General features: G+C 36.1%; 1 protein-coding gene across 1 annotated transcript in view; it reads left to right on the plus strand.

The window, feature by feature from the left end:
• The window catches only part of TTC39B (tetratricopeptide repeat domain 39B), a 129648-nt gene extending 122257 nt beyond the window's left edge, over positions 1–7391 (plus strand). The window contains exon 20 of the mRNA XM_055301509.1: positions 238–7391. Within this exon, the coding sequence (XP_055157484.1) occupies positions 238–328 (91 nt within the window). The 3' untranslated portion in view covers positions 329–7391. The remainder of the gene's footprint in view (positions 1–237) is intronic.
• Positions 7392–13874: the final 6483 nt, after the last annotated feature.

The raw sequence follows: 13874 nt of genomic DNA on the forward strand, positions 1-13874 counted from the left end.
AAAGTTGCTACTCAAAGTATGACTTTCAAATCACCACCAGGAAGCTTCTAGAAATACAGAATATTGCCACCCTCCTTTCGTCACAGGATCGGAATCTACATTTTAACAAATCTGCTGTTAATGCTTATTCACGTTGGAAGCAAATAAGGAATAAAGATGAGAAGAAGGGGAGGTGGTAGTATTACCCTAGGATACAAAACAATTTTGACATTACAATTTTATTATTATTATCTTTAGAAACAACTACAAAGATTACTCCATGGAGTCCAGACTACACTTCCGAATTCAGGCAGCTCTTCACCTCTGGAAAAAAACTTCCTCCGATTGATCAGAACGTGAAGGATGGAGTTTTGCCTCAGTTAGCAATGGCATCTGCTATAGATTAGACCTTGTATTAAAGTGGAAAATGATCTTTTGAACGAGAGACAAAAAATTAATTTTATTGTCAATATTTTCTATTATCTGTGTGGTTTACTGTTGGTCTGCGTAAATGTGTTTTTTTTTTCATATGAAATGATGTTCAATGTTCAGTACTATCTAGAAAATTCTTATATTTTGCCTCTCCAAAAATAATTTCATATTAGATTTGGAGAATGAAGAAGTATTTTAAAGGACTCACAGGTACAATAAAGTCTGATTAGATTATTTATTTTTTTAATGTGGAAATCAATGTTTAAGTAGCAAATGGCTTATAAGTTGGGCCATTTTTAGATTTGGCTAGTATTTGAATTTAATTAAGAGGGAAAATAAAAATCACCTACATTCAAAACAGATTAACAATAACCTGAAGTCTCCTGAATAAGACAGGTAGTGCGTGTGAATAGGGACAGGATAATGTCCTTAATGGGTTGAAGGGAACTTTATCCAGAAAAGATGATGAAATACTAGGTTTTGGGTTCTTTTTTTTTATTCTTCACGTAATTTAAAGATGGTAACATTTTTGAGTGACTATTCTTTTTTTGAATGTACTTAAGTCTATTATAATAACAAACTTCAAAAAAGTATCTAAAGGGAAGAAAAAGTCATATTTTAGAAATTATCCTCAACCTTAGCAATGAAACTCTAAAATGCAAATGTTGATTATTTTTTTCTATAGAAAACAAAGTTCCTGCTGCTTTAAATGATAATGTAAAATATCAATAATTTTTATACTCATGATGCTGGTGAGATCTAGTTTTCTAATCTGTCTAGCACTGTGATAGTTCCTTCTAAATATCCGGGCTGTGCTTAGTCCTTTATCGGGGAAACACAATCAGGGCCAAATGTGGAAGCAAGCCTTGTTCTGTTACTGCTTAGCAGCTGCCGGGGTAACCTTGAGGGAGATCTCTGTTCTCTGCATCAGCATATTTTCATCATCTGTGAAATGGAAAAAAGAACAGATGACTTTTCAAGGTCTCTTTCAGTTTTATAACTGTGAGTCTGTGTAATAGGTATTTTCAGCAGTGTCAAACTGTTTAACGCAAACTATCACCACAAAGTGCGTGTCTTATTTTATAATTGTCTCTGCCTTCCCCTACTCCCCCCATTTGTACATTGTTGGGGCTAATGGCAGGATTGCATCCAGGGTGAAGAGAAACCATTCATGGGTCCATAAATCAGGGCTTGGTCCCATTTCTATTCTATTTTGAAGAGTAACCTATCATGGAAACCTCTGCCGCTGAACAGAATAGCCTCAGATTGGAGTCTGGAGCTCACCTCTGGTAGTCAATAATAATTCCTTGATGTGGAATAAGTCATTCGTTCTTTCTGTGACTCTGTTTCCCCAGTGGGGATGGTGACATACTGCTTGGTGCTTGTGATGGCTCAGTTAGACAATGCACAGATAGCTTTTTGTAAACTGCGAAAGGCTATGTGAATCTATGAGTTGCTGTAATAATTAGGGTTTTTATGCACTGATTACAATATCAACACAAAAATTTTGGCTGAGTGTGTGGTCTCTGATGTGAAATGAAAGAAGTGCAGAAATTCAAACACTTTTAAATTTATTTTTGTGTTTGGCACTGACAATAACCCAGATTATGAATTTGCTCCTTGCTGTTCATTCCCTACTACATGAGTCGGTACCCAGCAGGAATTTTGGTCTTGTTTTCTTTAAGGTACTAATTCTTGACCAATACTGAGGGTATGTTTCCAAAGGAAGATGATTAATACAACCTGAGTTAGAGAACTAGACCTTCAGACAGCATGGTGGGAGCTCTCACTATGTGCTATTAATATGAATTACGTAGCTTTATTTTAGGTCCAGACAAGAGGAAATAAAATGAACTGTTATTAAAATATCAGCAGTGAAATATGTGTTAGAACTATTTTGTATACAATTTGAGAAATAGTTTATGAATTCCTTAGAAGAGCTTTGGTAGCATTATTTTTTTAAAGTATAAACTCCCATATTGTTTTTGTGAGAAGCTGCAGGTCAGAGCAAAAGTCAGTAAAAACATATCTTTCTGGTGAAATTTGAAAACAATATAAGCTATGGTGGTTATTCTTATATTGTTTTAAATCTGCATTACCAAACAAATATAAAGGAAATTCCTATCATAAAGTTTTTCCTTTGTTATTTTTTTTATTTTGTTTTCATTTTTACCTCCTAATCTTTTTATAGTTACCTGGTAATTTGGATACTCTATCCATTGACTGTTTAATTGTTGTAATATCATTAATGCTACAAATAAGTATCTGTTTCCTGACCTGTTCATGATACCCCGGTTGCACCAGTTTCATATGGCACCAGCTAATATTGCATTTTTGGAATTACTTTGGATTCAGGCTGCTTTGTGAAGAATGAGTGTTGAAGTGACAATATTTTATCTAATGTTTTGAGGGGCATATGTGACGGGTTTGGACTGCCAATGTGTCTGACAGTTTGTGCAATTTGTGTAGTTTTTGGTATAATTTTCTTTTCTTTCATTCTTTTTTTTTTTAAATGGAGAGCCAGGGTTCTGATTAGTGCTGTATAAATTTAAGACTCAAGTAGAGGTTATGCTTTGTAGGATCTGTAACAAGAAAGGCACTATTTCTGCTTGATAATTAATGGAAGAATAACTACATTGACTCTTACATGGATGTATATTTTAATGTTTTTGTGCCTCTCCTGGATGCAAGAAGGCCTCAAGACAAAGGAAGCTCATTGATTCTGTTTCATCTATAAGTGGGTAGAAGCTGTAGGGAGGTGAGTTTCAAATTAATCTGCGACAAGGAAGATTTTTAATCATTGAAGCAATCTAACATAACTTCCTCTTTGGCAAAGTAGGCAAGTTAGCAGAACTATGTGATGTCATTCTTACCTGGCCTGGGAACTTACAGTTGAACTTTGAGGTCACTCTATGGGTCTTTGATAAGAGCTTCAATTTTAGTATCTGTACTACTGAAGCAAGCACTGAAAAGGGGTTCAACTCAGTGGATGTGTATAAAGAAGGTTTCCCCGCTTTCAAAGATAAGTGAGTATTTCTTCTTTTGAAGCTACTGTAGACGTAGTTACATTATGATAGGCACTAATAGTCCCTTTGGCCATTATGAATCTACTTCTCATCCTTCTTTTAAAATGAATCTATTGATTCTTTGTCTATTGATATTTTCTGGTTAAAGTTTTTCTTCCTTTAAACACTGAAAATAATAATTGAAAAGGTCTTTGTGACTAACTGGAAAAATTTCTGGCATTACTCTAATTCTTTGTTGATTTTCCTTTTTACATATTTCTGTTTTTCTTCTATTCTCTCTATCTTTATAAATCATAAATTCAAATGCATTTAGTTAAAATGAGTTAGTGAAAACTCTAGTGATTGTTTAGATGCCCTGAGATTATGTGATTCATCGGGCCTGGAATGGATCTTGGGAAATTATCTCCTCCCCCACCCATCTTGGCTCTGGATGGTGTTTCCTCTGCAGTCCTGCTCTGTCTGGTATGGTGGCCACTGGCCACATGGGACTATCGAGCACTTGAAACATGGCTAGTGGCCTGTGTTGGAATGATGCCGAGTGTCAGGAAGTGCTCACTTATACATGCTGCAGTTCTATTTAAAGTAAAGGTCCCCTGAAAGCATGTTTTCTAGAGTTCTGGCTTTTACTTACTGTCTACTATGATCATTCAATCACCATCGTTGCATTTTCAATTCTGGTTTAAATATGTATCTTTGAGGATTGCTTTTTCTGTTCAACTGCTCATAAACTTTCATTTCATCATTTTATTCTGCAGATGATCAAGGTCATCTTTGATTCTTCTCCACTCTCCCAGAGCTCCTTAAATACTAGACTGAGACCTTATTTTTAACATTTTTTAGTCTTATTTTATAGACATTCCTTGCTTTTCAGATGCAACAACACAAACTATTAGAGTTGTAGAGTGACTCACCTTGAGATGTTAGTAGATTTTATGATTAAAATAATATGTGTGTGTAATATATATATTATATATATATATATATATAAATATATATGTAGTTTCCATGCCCAACATGGGGCTTGAACTCATGACCTGAGATCAAGACCTGAGCTGAAATCAAGAGCCAGATGCTTAATTGATTGAGCCACCCAGGTGCCCCTAAAATAATATTTTCTAAGATTAACATTATTCTGAAGAATTGGCATCCAGTGTTGAAGCATTAATGTTTCAGCTCATGAAAATTTCAGTCCATTGACATGACTCAGCTATGCCTGTATGACTATTTAAGGAATATTAGGTACTGGTTACCCACTTATAGAATAATTTGGCAGATAGTTTATTTAAAGTTATATATTTTAAGCCTTTTGCTGCCTATTACTAATATTTCGAATGTGTATGATATACTTAAGTGATATGTCTTCATGTAATTGACATTTTTATTCTCTGTAGACATCTTTAGATCAGATAGGTAGTTAGATAAAAAACAGTTTATAAATATGAAGTAGACAATGTTTTATTTTGTTCTTTCAGAAAGAATGCAGATATTTCTCCAGATTGTCTCCCTTCCTGCAGACCAGTTATTTATATATTTTTCTTTACATATTAGATTGCTTGTTTGAAACCTTGTTCCTGCTTCCCATTGTTGATAGCTTTGTCTTTTTTATATCTGCTATTAGATTTAGTTGTTTCAGATTGTTGAAATTGAAATGTAAGGAAGGCCATATCAGAATTTATCATGGGGGAAAATACCTTCTCTGTGGAGCAATTCTTGTCTGATTTTGATGGCGTGGAAGTCCATTCCAATCTGCTTATGACTTGAAAATTGCAGAAAGAAATGATGCAAGACTGTTTAGTGGATTCAGAAGGCTGAGCAGGTTCTTGGCCTGATCCATCCCAAAGGGGTAGGTGGATCCAGCTTTGGTGGAAGTCCAACCCCCATTCTGTCCAGTTTATAAATGTATCAGCACATTAATGCTGTAACATGACCTTGCATGGAAAATTCAAAACCGCCCTCTCACTGTATTTAATAAAGAATGCATACTGATGCCTACAGATCAGGTATTTAATAGGAAATCTCAAGGTACTTTGAAGTATAATACTAAGCTTTATAAAGTAAATCTTGTATATTAATATACAATACACCTTGTGTGTTAATCCAATAGTTCTTAGAAATACAATTTAAATGATGAATATATGGGATGCTGGCATATCCCAGTGGGCACTTTTGTTTTATTGCTACTTAACATTTTCTAGTAAATTTGTTTTAATTATTGGTAGTCTGACATTATTTAGGAAAAAAAGTTGGTCTCAGTGTAACAGAACTGATAACCAGAGAAATTGGATCCAATAAATATGTTAAAGAATATTGCTTATCATTTCAGTTTTAAAGAAATTATGTTACTTTGAAATGCTGGAAGATCATCCTCAATTTGAAGGGATGACACTCCCTGCTTGGGAAATCATACAGACATTTTTTTTTCTTTTTTCTTTTTTTTTATAAATTAATTTTTATTGGTGTTCAATTTACCAACATACAGAATAACACCCAGTGCTCATCCCGTCAAGTGTCCCCCTCCGTGCCCGTCACCCATTCACCCCTACCCCCCGCCCTCCTCCCCTTCCACCACCCCTAGTTCATTTCCCAGAGTTAGAAGTCTTTATGTTCTCATACAGACATTTTAATTCATTCTTACCTTTATTGGAAATAAGTTTCCAGGTTAGTAAATGCGTTTAAACAATTTCCATTAATTACTTTACTTTTTACCTGAAATGATTTTATTCTTCATAGTAAACAGTTGCTTTATATGCAGTGATTTGTTTTTTTAAGGAAATGGTTTACACGAAAAGAGAGATTACAATAAACATTATAAATCTTGGGCTATTGGTTTAATGGCTGAAGAAAACAGTATGGTTGGGTACTTTGATTTGCAAAAGGAGAACACACATGTTCTACTGATATGTGCTATCCAGAAAAATTACTTCATTCTTAACCAGTATGTCACATTCTCATGTTGTCTAAAGGGAAAATTTTTAAGTAGCTTATTATTTATTATTTTTTCCCCATTGCTAACTGTTGACATCCAAACACCTGAATGAATACCAGTGGAGGCATTTATATGCTAGTGTTTTAAGTATTTATTTGCAAATATTCATAGAACTCTTGAATTTTTTGATGCAAGTTGCTAAATCAGATGTAAAGGTAAAATATATATTTAATAAGGGAGAAGTATTATTTTATTACTGAAATTTATTTCTAAAGCAAATTTATTTTGTAGGTATTTCACTTGGGAAATTTTGCTTTGCCTTAAAACACAAACAAAATAAACCTGTCTTGTGATCTGCTTACCTAAAAACCTTTAATGTTTCCTTGCCATGTAGGTGAATTTTGAAATTCTTCAAAAATGTATATTTTTCACTTTCATTTGGATGAAACAAAAATAGAGGTCATAGACTTTGTAAATCAGTGTGTGGTTTCCTGTGGAATGTACTTTATAATTCAATGTTTTATTAGTAAAAATTGCCAACATTTTATCTTCCCTCTTTCTCTTCTCATTACACTTGAATTTAGTTTCATATCTTTTCCATTCCCAGTGGTCACAGTTTTACAGAGCAAGACATTTTTAGAAATTTAAGATGTATGAGTTCTATGTAAGATGAATGTGTTAGTAGCATCCATCTGCTGATCAAATAGGCATTGGATCTGGTACCAGAAAGTGAAATAGATTATATCTATAAAAGCATTTTATCAATGTAAGTCAGAAAGAAGAAAACTGTGAACTTCTGATATTTTTAATATAAAAACTGTGTTCCCCATGAGTATTTGCTTGCTGATTTTGTGTTAATGTTATCACCTATGATTTGTAAGCTAATGCTGATATGACATCTACATTTTCAACATGAAGACAACAGTTCCTGTAGCATATTTTTAACATTTAAGACATTTTTGAAAACAGATGCCATCTTAGAAGTTGTATTTTTAAGTGCAAATAAAACATCCCATCTTGAAAGTCAACATGCTTTATTTTTCATTCCTCAGTATTACATTATTAGATGCCTGTTTAAGTTGCCAGGTATTCTTAGAACTCTGAATTCTAATATCGCTACAGCTCATTTACCTACAATGTGCAATTGAATTGTTAAAATGTTATTTAAGTAAATTCCACTTGATGAAATTACTCTTATTGTGGTTGGTCTACACTTAAAAGATGTACCCAACATCTCTTTTGCTGGTCTCTAACTCTAATGTGATGTGTACTTAAATTTTTGTTTCTTGGTAAGACTTTAAAACCTTTTCAGCAAAGGGAAAGGTCTCTTTGTGTCATGTTCTTGACTGAACACTAGGAATGAAGATAAATGGGATGACAAAGTTGTCTTGAGGGAGGATCACCTTCCTTTCATCTTTTTATAACCTAGTAGTTTAGAGATTTAGATAAGTTGCTAATATGTTCAGTTTAACGTGGAATCTTTAGCATTCAATATAACACAGTGGGAAAAAAATGGGCCTCGGGGAATCAGGAAGTCTGTATTTGAGGCTGGTCTTGGCAAGGTAGTGCCCTGGAATCCTCTTCCCCAGCAACTTCTCTGAACTTTGCATAAGTCCTCTGTTGAGTGGGGATAGTTTCAGTGCCTCATCAGCTGCAGGGAGGATCAAAAGAGGAGGTATATAAGAGCCACCAATGGGTAATCTAGCATAAAATGCTTTCTTCCACTCCCTTGGATGAGTTAGGTTAAGCTAACATCTGCCATAAAGCAGGTGTTCCTGCCAATGGGTGATTTCTCCTGTTGTGATGCAGCAACCCAAGTTCTTTGTCTTGTGGCTCTCCTGTCTTCAGTGCATGGCTGGTAAGGTCACACTGTCCTTTTGCATCAAGCTGCCAAAGGGGAAAAAGCATGGAGAGTTGTGTGAGGGAGGCGGTGCATATCATTTGTTCACAGTCCGTTGGCTAGAGCTCAGTCATCTTGCTTCACCTAATGACAAAAGAGACAGAGAAATGTAGTCTGTGAGCTCAGGGAAAAAAGAGGAAATGGGTGTGGGCAACAATTGGCTTGTCTCTGTTACATTCCCATTGGGGCTGGATCCATGGTGATTCTCCCAGTGTGACCTATGCTTTCACATTTGTCTTTTTTTTTTGTTCTTTGACATAAGGGGCTTGATAAATTGGGACTGCATTAGTTATAAATCTTTGGGTGGTAGTAAAATCAACCTGAACTAGTTTAAAAACAAAAACTGGAGGGCAGCCCCAGTGGCTCAGAGGTTTAGCGCCGCCTTCAGCCCGGGGCGTGATCCTGGAGACCTGGGATGGAGTCCCACGTCGGGCTTCCTGCATGGAGTCTGCTTCTCCCTCTGCCTGTGTCTCCGCCTCTCTCTCTCTCTCTCTCTCTCTGCCTCTCATGAATAAATAAAATATTAAAAAAAAAACTGGAGAAAGCAGTGGGAGTATTGCCCTTTTTAATCGTTCTCTGTGGCATCTGGCTTCACCTGCTGAAAGATGCTTTGTTTTCCATGATTTCTTTGTTCACATCTCAAGTGGTTATCAGGAAAATTGCCCTCCTTAGGAAATGAGCAACTTTCTCAGAACTTTTCCTGCTTCATGACGAGGCCAAATGATCATTCTGTCACGGAAAGTCCCATCTCTTTCAGGGCAGGTAGTTCTTTGGCAGTACAGTTCTCTAAAAAGTTTAGTCTATTTTTTGTCTATTTGATTCTGTATCATATAACCACACCACGGTATTTCTGAGACATCACTTTAATTCCCATGTCCAACCTCCTTTGACTTAATTGACTAAACAATATTGACTCGTCAGTATAACCTCTGGAATCCATTTCTGTATTAATCAAAATGGGCTAGGATATGCTTTAGTAACAACCTCCATATCTCAGTAGCTTAAAATAGCAATACTTCTAGCTCTTGTTATATATGCATGTTAGGTCAAGAGAACACCCTGTTCCACATTATGGAGGCCATTGGAACCTCCACCATCTGGAATGATATTCATCACCATGGCAAAGGAAAAGGAATTTGGCTCCCTAACGTTGTTTGTTTGTTTTAAATGCCTTATTGAGGTATAATTTAAATACCATCAAGTTTACTCCTTTTAAATATACAAGTCTTCATTTAGGGAATGCATAGTTTTGTGCAACCATAATCACAGTTGAGCTTCAGAACACTGCACTCACCTCAGAAAGTTGCCTCTTGCCCTATTTGATGTCAATCTCCACTCTGGACTCCCTGGCCCCAGGCAAACAATGACATTTTGTCTCTATAATCTTGCCTTTAATACAAAATTTATATAAGTGGAATTATACAATACATAGTCTGTGGTTTTAGGCTTTCACTTAATGTTTTTGACATACATCCATGTTGGATATATTTGTAGTTCATTTTTATTGTTGAATTATATTCCATTGTATGAAACATACCATATGTTGGGTTACCATTTACCAGCCGATGGACTTGGATTTTTCTAGGTTTGAGCTTTCATGAATGACACCATTGTGAACATTCACATTCATGTCTTTGTGTGGACATACGTTTTCATTTCTATTGGGTAGATAGATAACCAGGAGTGGAATTCCTGGGTCATAAATAAGTATATGTTTAACTTTTTAGAAAATTTCCTATCTTCCAAATGGGCAGTACCATTTTGCATTCCCATGAGCAATGTAGGCAGGCTCCCATTTCCATATCTTCCAATGCTTGGTATCATTAGTCTTTATTTTAACTGTCTTATATTGTGAAGTGGTATCCCATTGGGGTTTTTTGTATGTTGTTTTTTTAAAATTGAGATATAATTCACATAACATAAAATTCACTATGTTAAAGTGCAAAATCAAGTGTATACAATTCAGTGTATTTTTTAGTGTAGTCACTATGTCATACAGTCATCACCACTGACAAGTCCAGAACATTTTGATCACTCTAAAAGAAGTCCTGTAAAAAGAAGAAGAAGAAGAAGAAGAAGAAGAAGAAGAAGAAGAAGAAGAAATACTATACCCATTAGCAGTCTGTTCTGATTCCCTCTTCCTCCCATCCCCTAGCAACCACTAATCTAATTTCTGTCTGTGTGGATTTGACTATTCTAGATACTTCATATGAATATAATAATATAAATATATGGCCTTTGGTGACTGGCTTCTTTTATTTAGCATAATGTTTTCAAGTTCCATCCATGGTGTAGCATGTATCAGTACTTTATTCCTTTTTATGGCTGAACAGCATTCTATTGTATTACTATTCCACATTTTCTTTGTTTACTAGCTGAGGGACATTTGGGATATTTCCACTATTAGGCTATTATGCTATTTTCACTACTAGGCTATTATGAATAATGCTGCTGGAACATTCCTGTGTGAGTTTTTGCACATACATATGGTTTCAATTTTCTTATATATGTACCTAGAAGTGGAATTGCTGGGACATATGTAATTGTACATTTAACTTCTCTTTAATATTTTATTTGAGAGAGAACACAAGAGAGGATGGAGGGGCAGAGAGAAAAGCAGACTCTCTGCTGAATGGGGAGCCAGATTCATGGCTTTATCCCAGGATCTGGAGATTATGACCTGAGCTGAAGAGAGACACTTAACCAACTGAGCCACCCAGGCATCCCTATACATTTAACTTTTTGAGGAATTGCCAAACTATTTCCAAAGTATCCATACTACATTACATTCCCACAATCAACATATGAGGGTTCCATTTTCTTTACATCTTCGCTAAGTTCTTTTTTAATTTTTGATTATAGCTATCCTGGTGGTAGCGCATCACAACTTTGATTAGCATTTCTCTAATGTCTACTGTTTTGGGGCATCCTTTCATATGTTTCCTAGCCATTTATATACCTTCTTTGGAGATAAACATTCATTTAAATTCCTTACTCATTTTTTTAAAAAGCTTTTAATTGTTTTTGAAAGAGAGAGTGCATGTGAATGGGGGGTGGAGAAGGAGAGGGAGAGAGAATCTGAAGCAGATTCCACAGGGTTCAGTCTCATGACCCGGAGATCATGATCTGAGCTGAAAGTAAGAGTTGGACGCTACACTGAGCCACTCAGGCACCCCAATTCTTTCTTTCTTTCTTTCTTTCTTTTTCATTCATTCATTTTTCTTTACTCATTTTTAAATGTCATTGTCTCTTTATTGTTTAGTTGTAAAAGTTCTTTATTTAAACTGGATAGTAGACCTTTATCAGACATAGGCATGCCTTGTTGTGCTTCGCTTTACTGCCCTTCACAGATACTATGTTTTTTACTAATTGAAGGTTTGTGGCATCAGGTAAGTCTATTGGCACCATTTTTCCAACACTATTTGCTCACTTTGTGTCTCTGTGTCACATTTTGGTGACTCAGTGGTTCAAACTTGTTCACAATTATTATTTGTTATGATGATCTATAATTAGTAATCTTTTTTTTATAATTAGTAATCTTTAATGTTACTGTTGTGACTGTTTTGGGGTGCCACAAACCCACCTATATAAGATAACAAACTTGATAAATGTTGTGTGTGCTCTGACTGCTCCACCTGCCAGCCATTCCCTGTCTTTTTCACTCTCTCCAGGCCTCCGTGAGGAGATACACAACAATGTTGAAATCAGGCCAATCAGTAACCGTACAATGGCCTCTAAGTGTTCAAGTGAAAGGGAGAATCACATGTCTCTCACTTTAAATAAAAAACTAGAAACAAGCTTAGTGAGGAAGGCATGTCAAAAGCTGAGATATGCTGGAAGCTAGGTCTCTTAATGCCAAACAACCAAGCTGTGAATGCAAAGGAGAAGTTCTTGAAAGAAATTAAAAGTGATACTCAAAGTGAACGCATACATGATGAAATGAAATAGCCCTACTGCTGAGATAGAGAAGGTTTCAGTGGTCTGGAGAGAAGATCAAGCCAGCCATGACATTCCCTTATGCCAAAGCCTAATCCAGAGCAAGGTCTTAACTGTCTTCAATTCTGTGAAGGCTGAGAGAGGTGAGGGAGCTGCAGAAAAAAAACTTGAAGCTAGAAGAGGCTGGTTCATTAGGTTGAAGGAAAGAAGCCATCTCTATGACATATAAGTACAAGGTGAAGCAGCAAGTGCTATAGATGTAGAAGCTGCAGCACATTATCCAGAAGATCTGGCTAAGATCATTAAGAAAGGTGGCTCCACTACACAATACGTTTTCGGTGTAGATTGAACAGCCTTCTGTTGGAAGAAGATGCCATCTAGGACGTTAATAGCTGGAGAAAAGTCACGGCCTGCCTTCAAAGTTTTAAGGGACAGGCTAATGCAGCTGGTGACTCTACATTGAAGCTATTTTCTACACCAAAAAGCCTAGTGCCTTGAGGAATTATGCTAATTCTTCTCTGTCTTTACCCTCTAAGTGGAACAGCAAAGTCTGGCTGGCAGCACATCTGTTCACAATATGATTTACTATTGTCAGCCCACTTTTGAGACCTGCTGCTCAGAAAAAAAAGATTCCTTTCAAAATATTACTGCTCATTAACAATCCACCGGGTCACTGAAGAGCTCTGATGGAAATGGACAATGAGGTTAATGTTTTTTTCATGTCTGCTAATACAGCATCCACTCTGCAGCCTATAGATCAAGGATTCATTTGACTTTCAAATCTTACAATTTAAGAAATACATTTTGTAAAAAGGCAATAGGTGCCATAGATAATGATTGCTCTGGTGGCTCTGGGAAAGTAAATTGAAAACCTAGGAAAGAGTCACCATTCTAAATGCCATTAAGGGTATTCATGGTTCATGGAAAGAGATTAAAATATCAACATGAACAAGAGTTTGGAAGTGGACTCCAACTCTCATGGATGACTTAGAAATAGTAAGGGAACTCAAATAATTAGAAGTGGGGCCTGAAGATATCTGAATATCTGAAGATGTGACTGAACTGATGCAATTTCATGATAATTTTTTTTAAGGGAGAGAGATGAGGGGGTGTGGAAGGGCAGAGGGAGAGGGAGAGAGCAAATCTTAAGCAGGCTCCACTCCTAGCATGTGAGCCTGATGCAGGGCTTGATCTCACAACCCTGAGATCATGACCTAAGCTGCAATTAAGAGTCAGAGGCTTAACCAACTGAGCCATCCAGGCGCACCTCATTATAAAATTTTAATGGTTGAGGAGTTGCTTCCTATGGATGAGCAAATAAAGTGGTTTCTTGAGATGGAATCTACTCCTGTGAAGATGCTGTGAAGATTGTTAAAATGCCAAGAAAGAATTTAGAATATTACATAAACGTAGTTGGTAAGGCAGCAGTAAGGTTTGAGAGGATTGTCTCCAATTTTGAAAAAAGTTCTATGACTTAAATACTACAGAGAAATTGTTTATGAAAGGAAGGGTCAATCAATGAGGCAAACTTCATTGTCATCTTATTTGAAGAAATTTCCACAGCAACCATCACCCTGATCATTTAGCAGCCATCAACATCGAGGCAAGACCCTCCACCAGCAAAAAAGATTATGACTCTGAAACCCAGATGGTGGTTAGCATTTTTCAGCAAGCA

Source organism: Nyctereutes procyonoides, unplaced genomic scaffold (genome assembly GCF_905146905.1).
Source record: "Nyctereutes procyonoides isolate TBG_1078 unplaced genomic scaffold, NYPRO_anot_genome, whole genome shotgun sequence".
Classification (NCBI taxonomy): domain Eukaryota; kingdom Metazoa; phylum Chordata; class Mammalia; order Carnivora; family Canidae; genus Nyctereutes; species Nyctereutes procyonoides.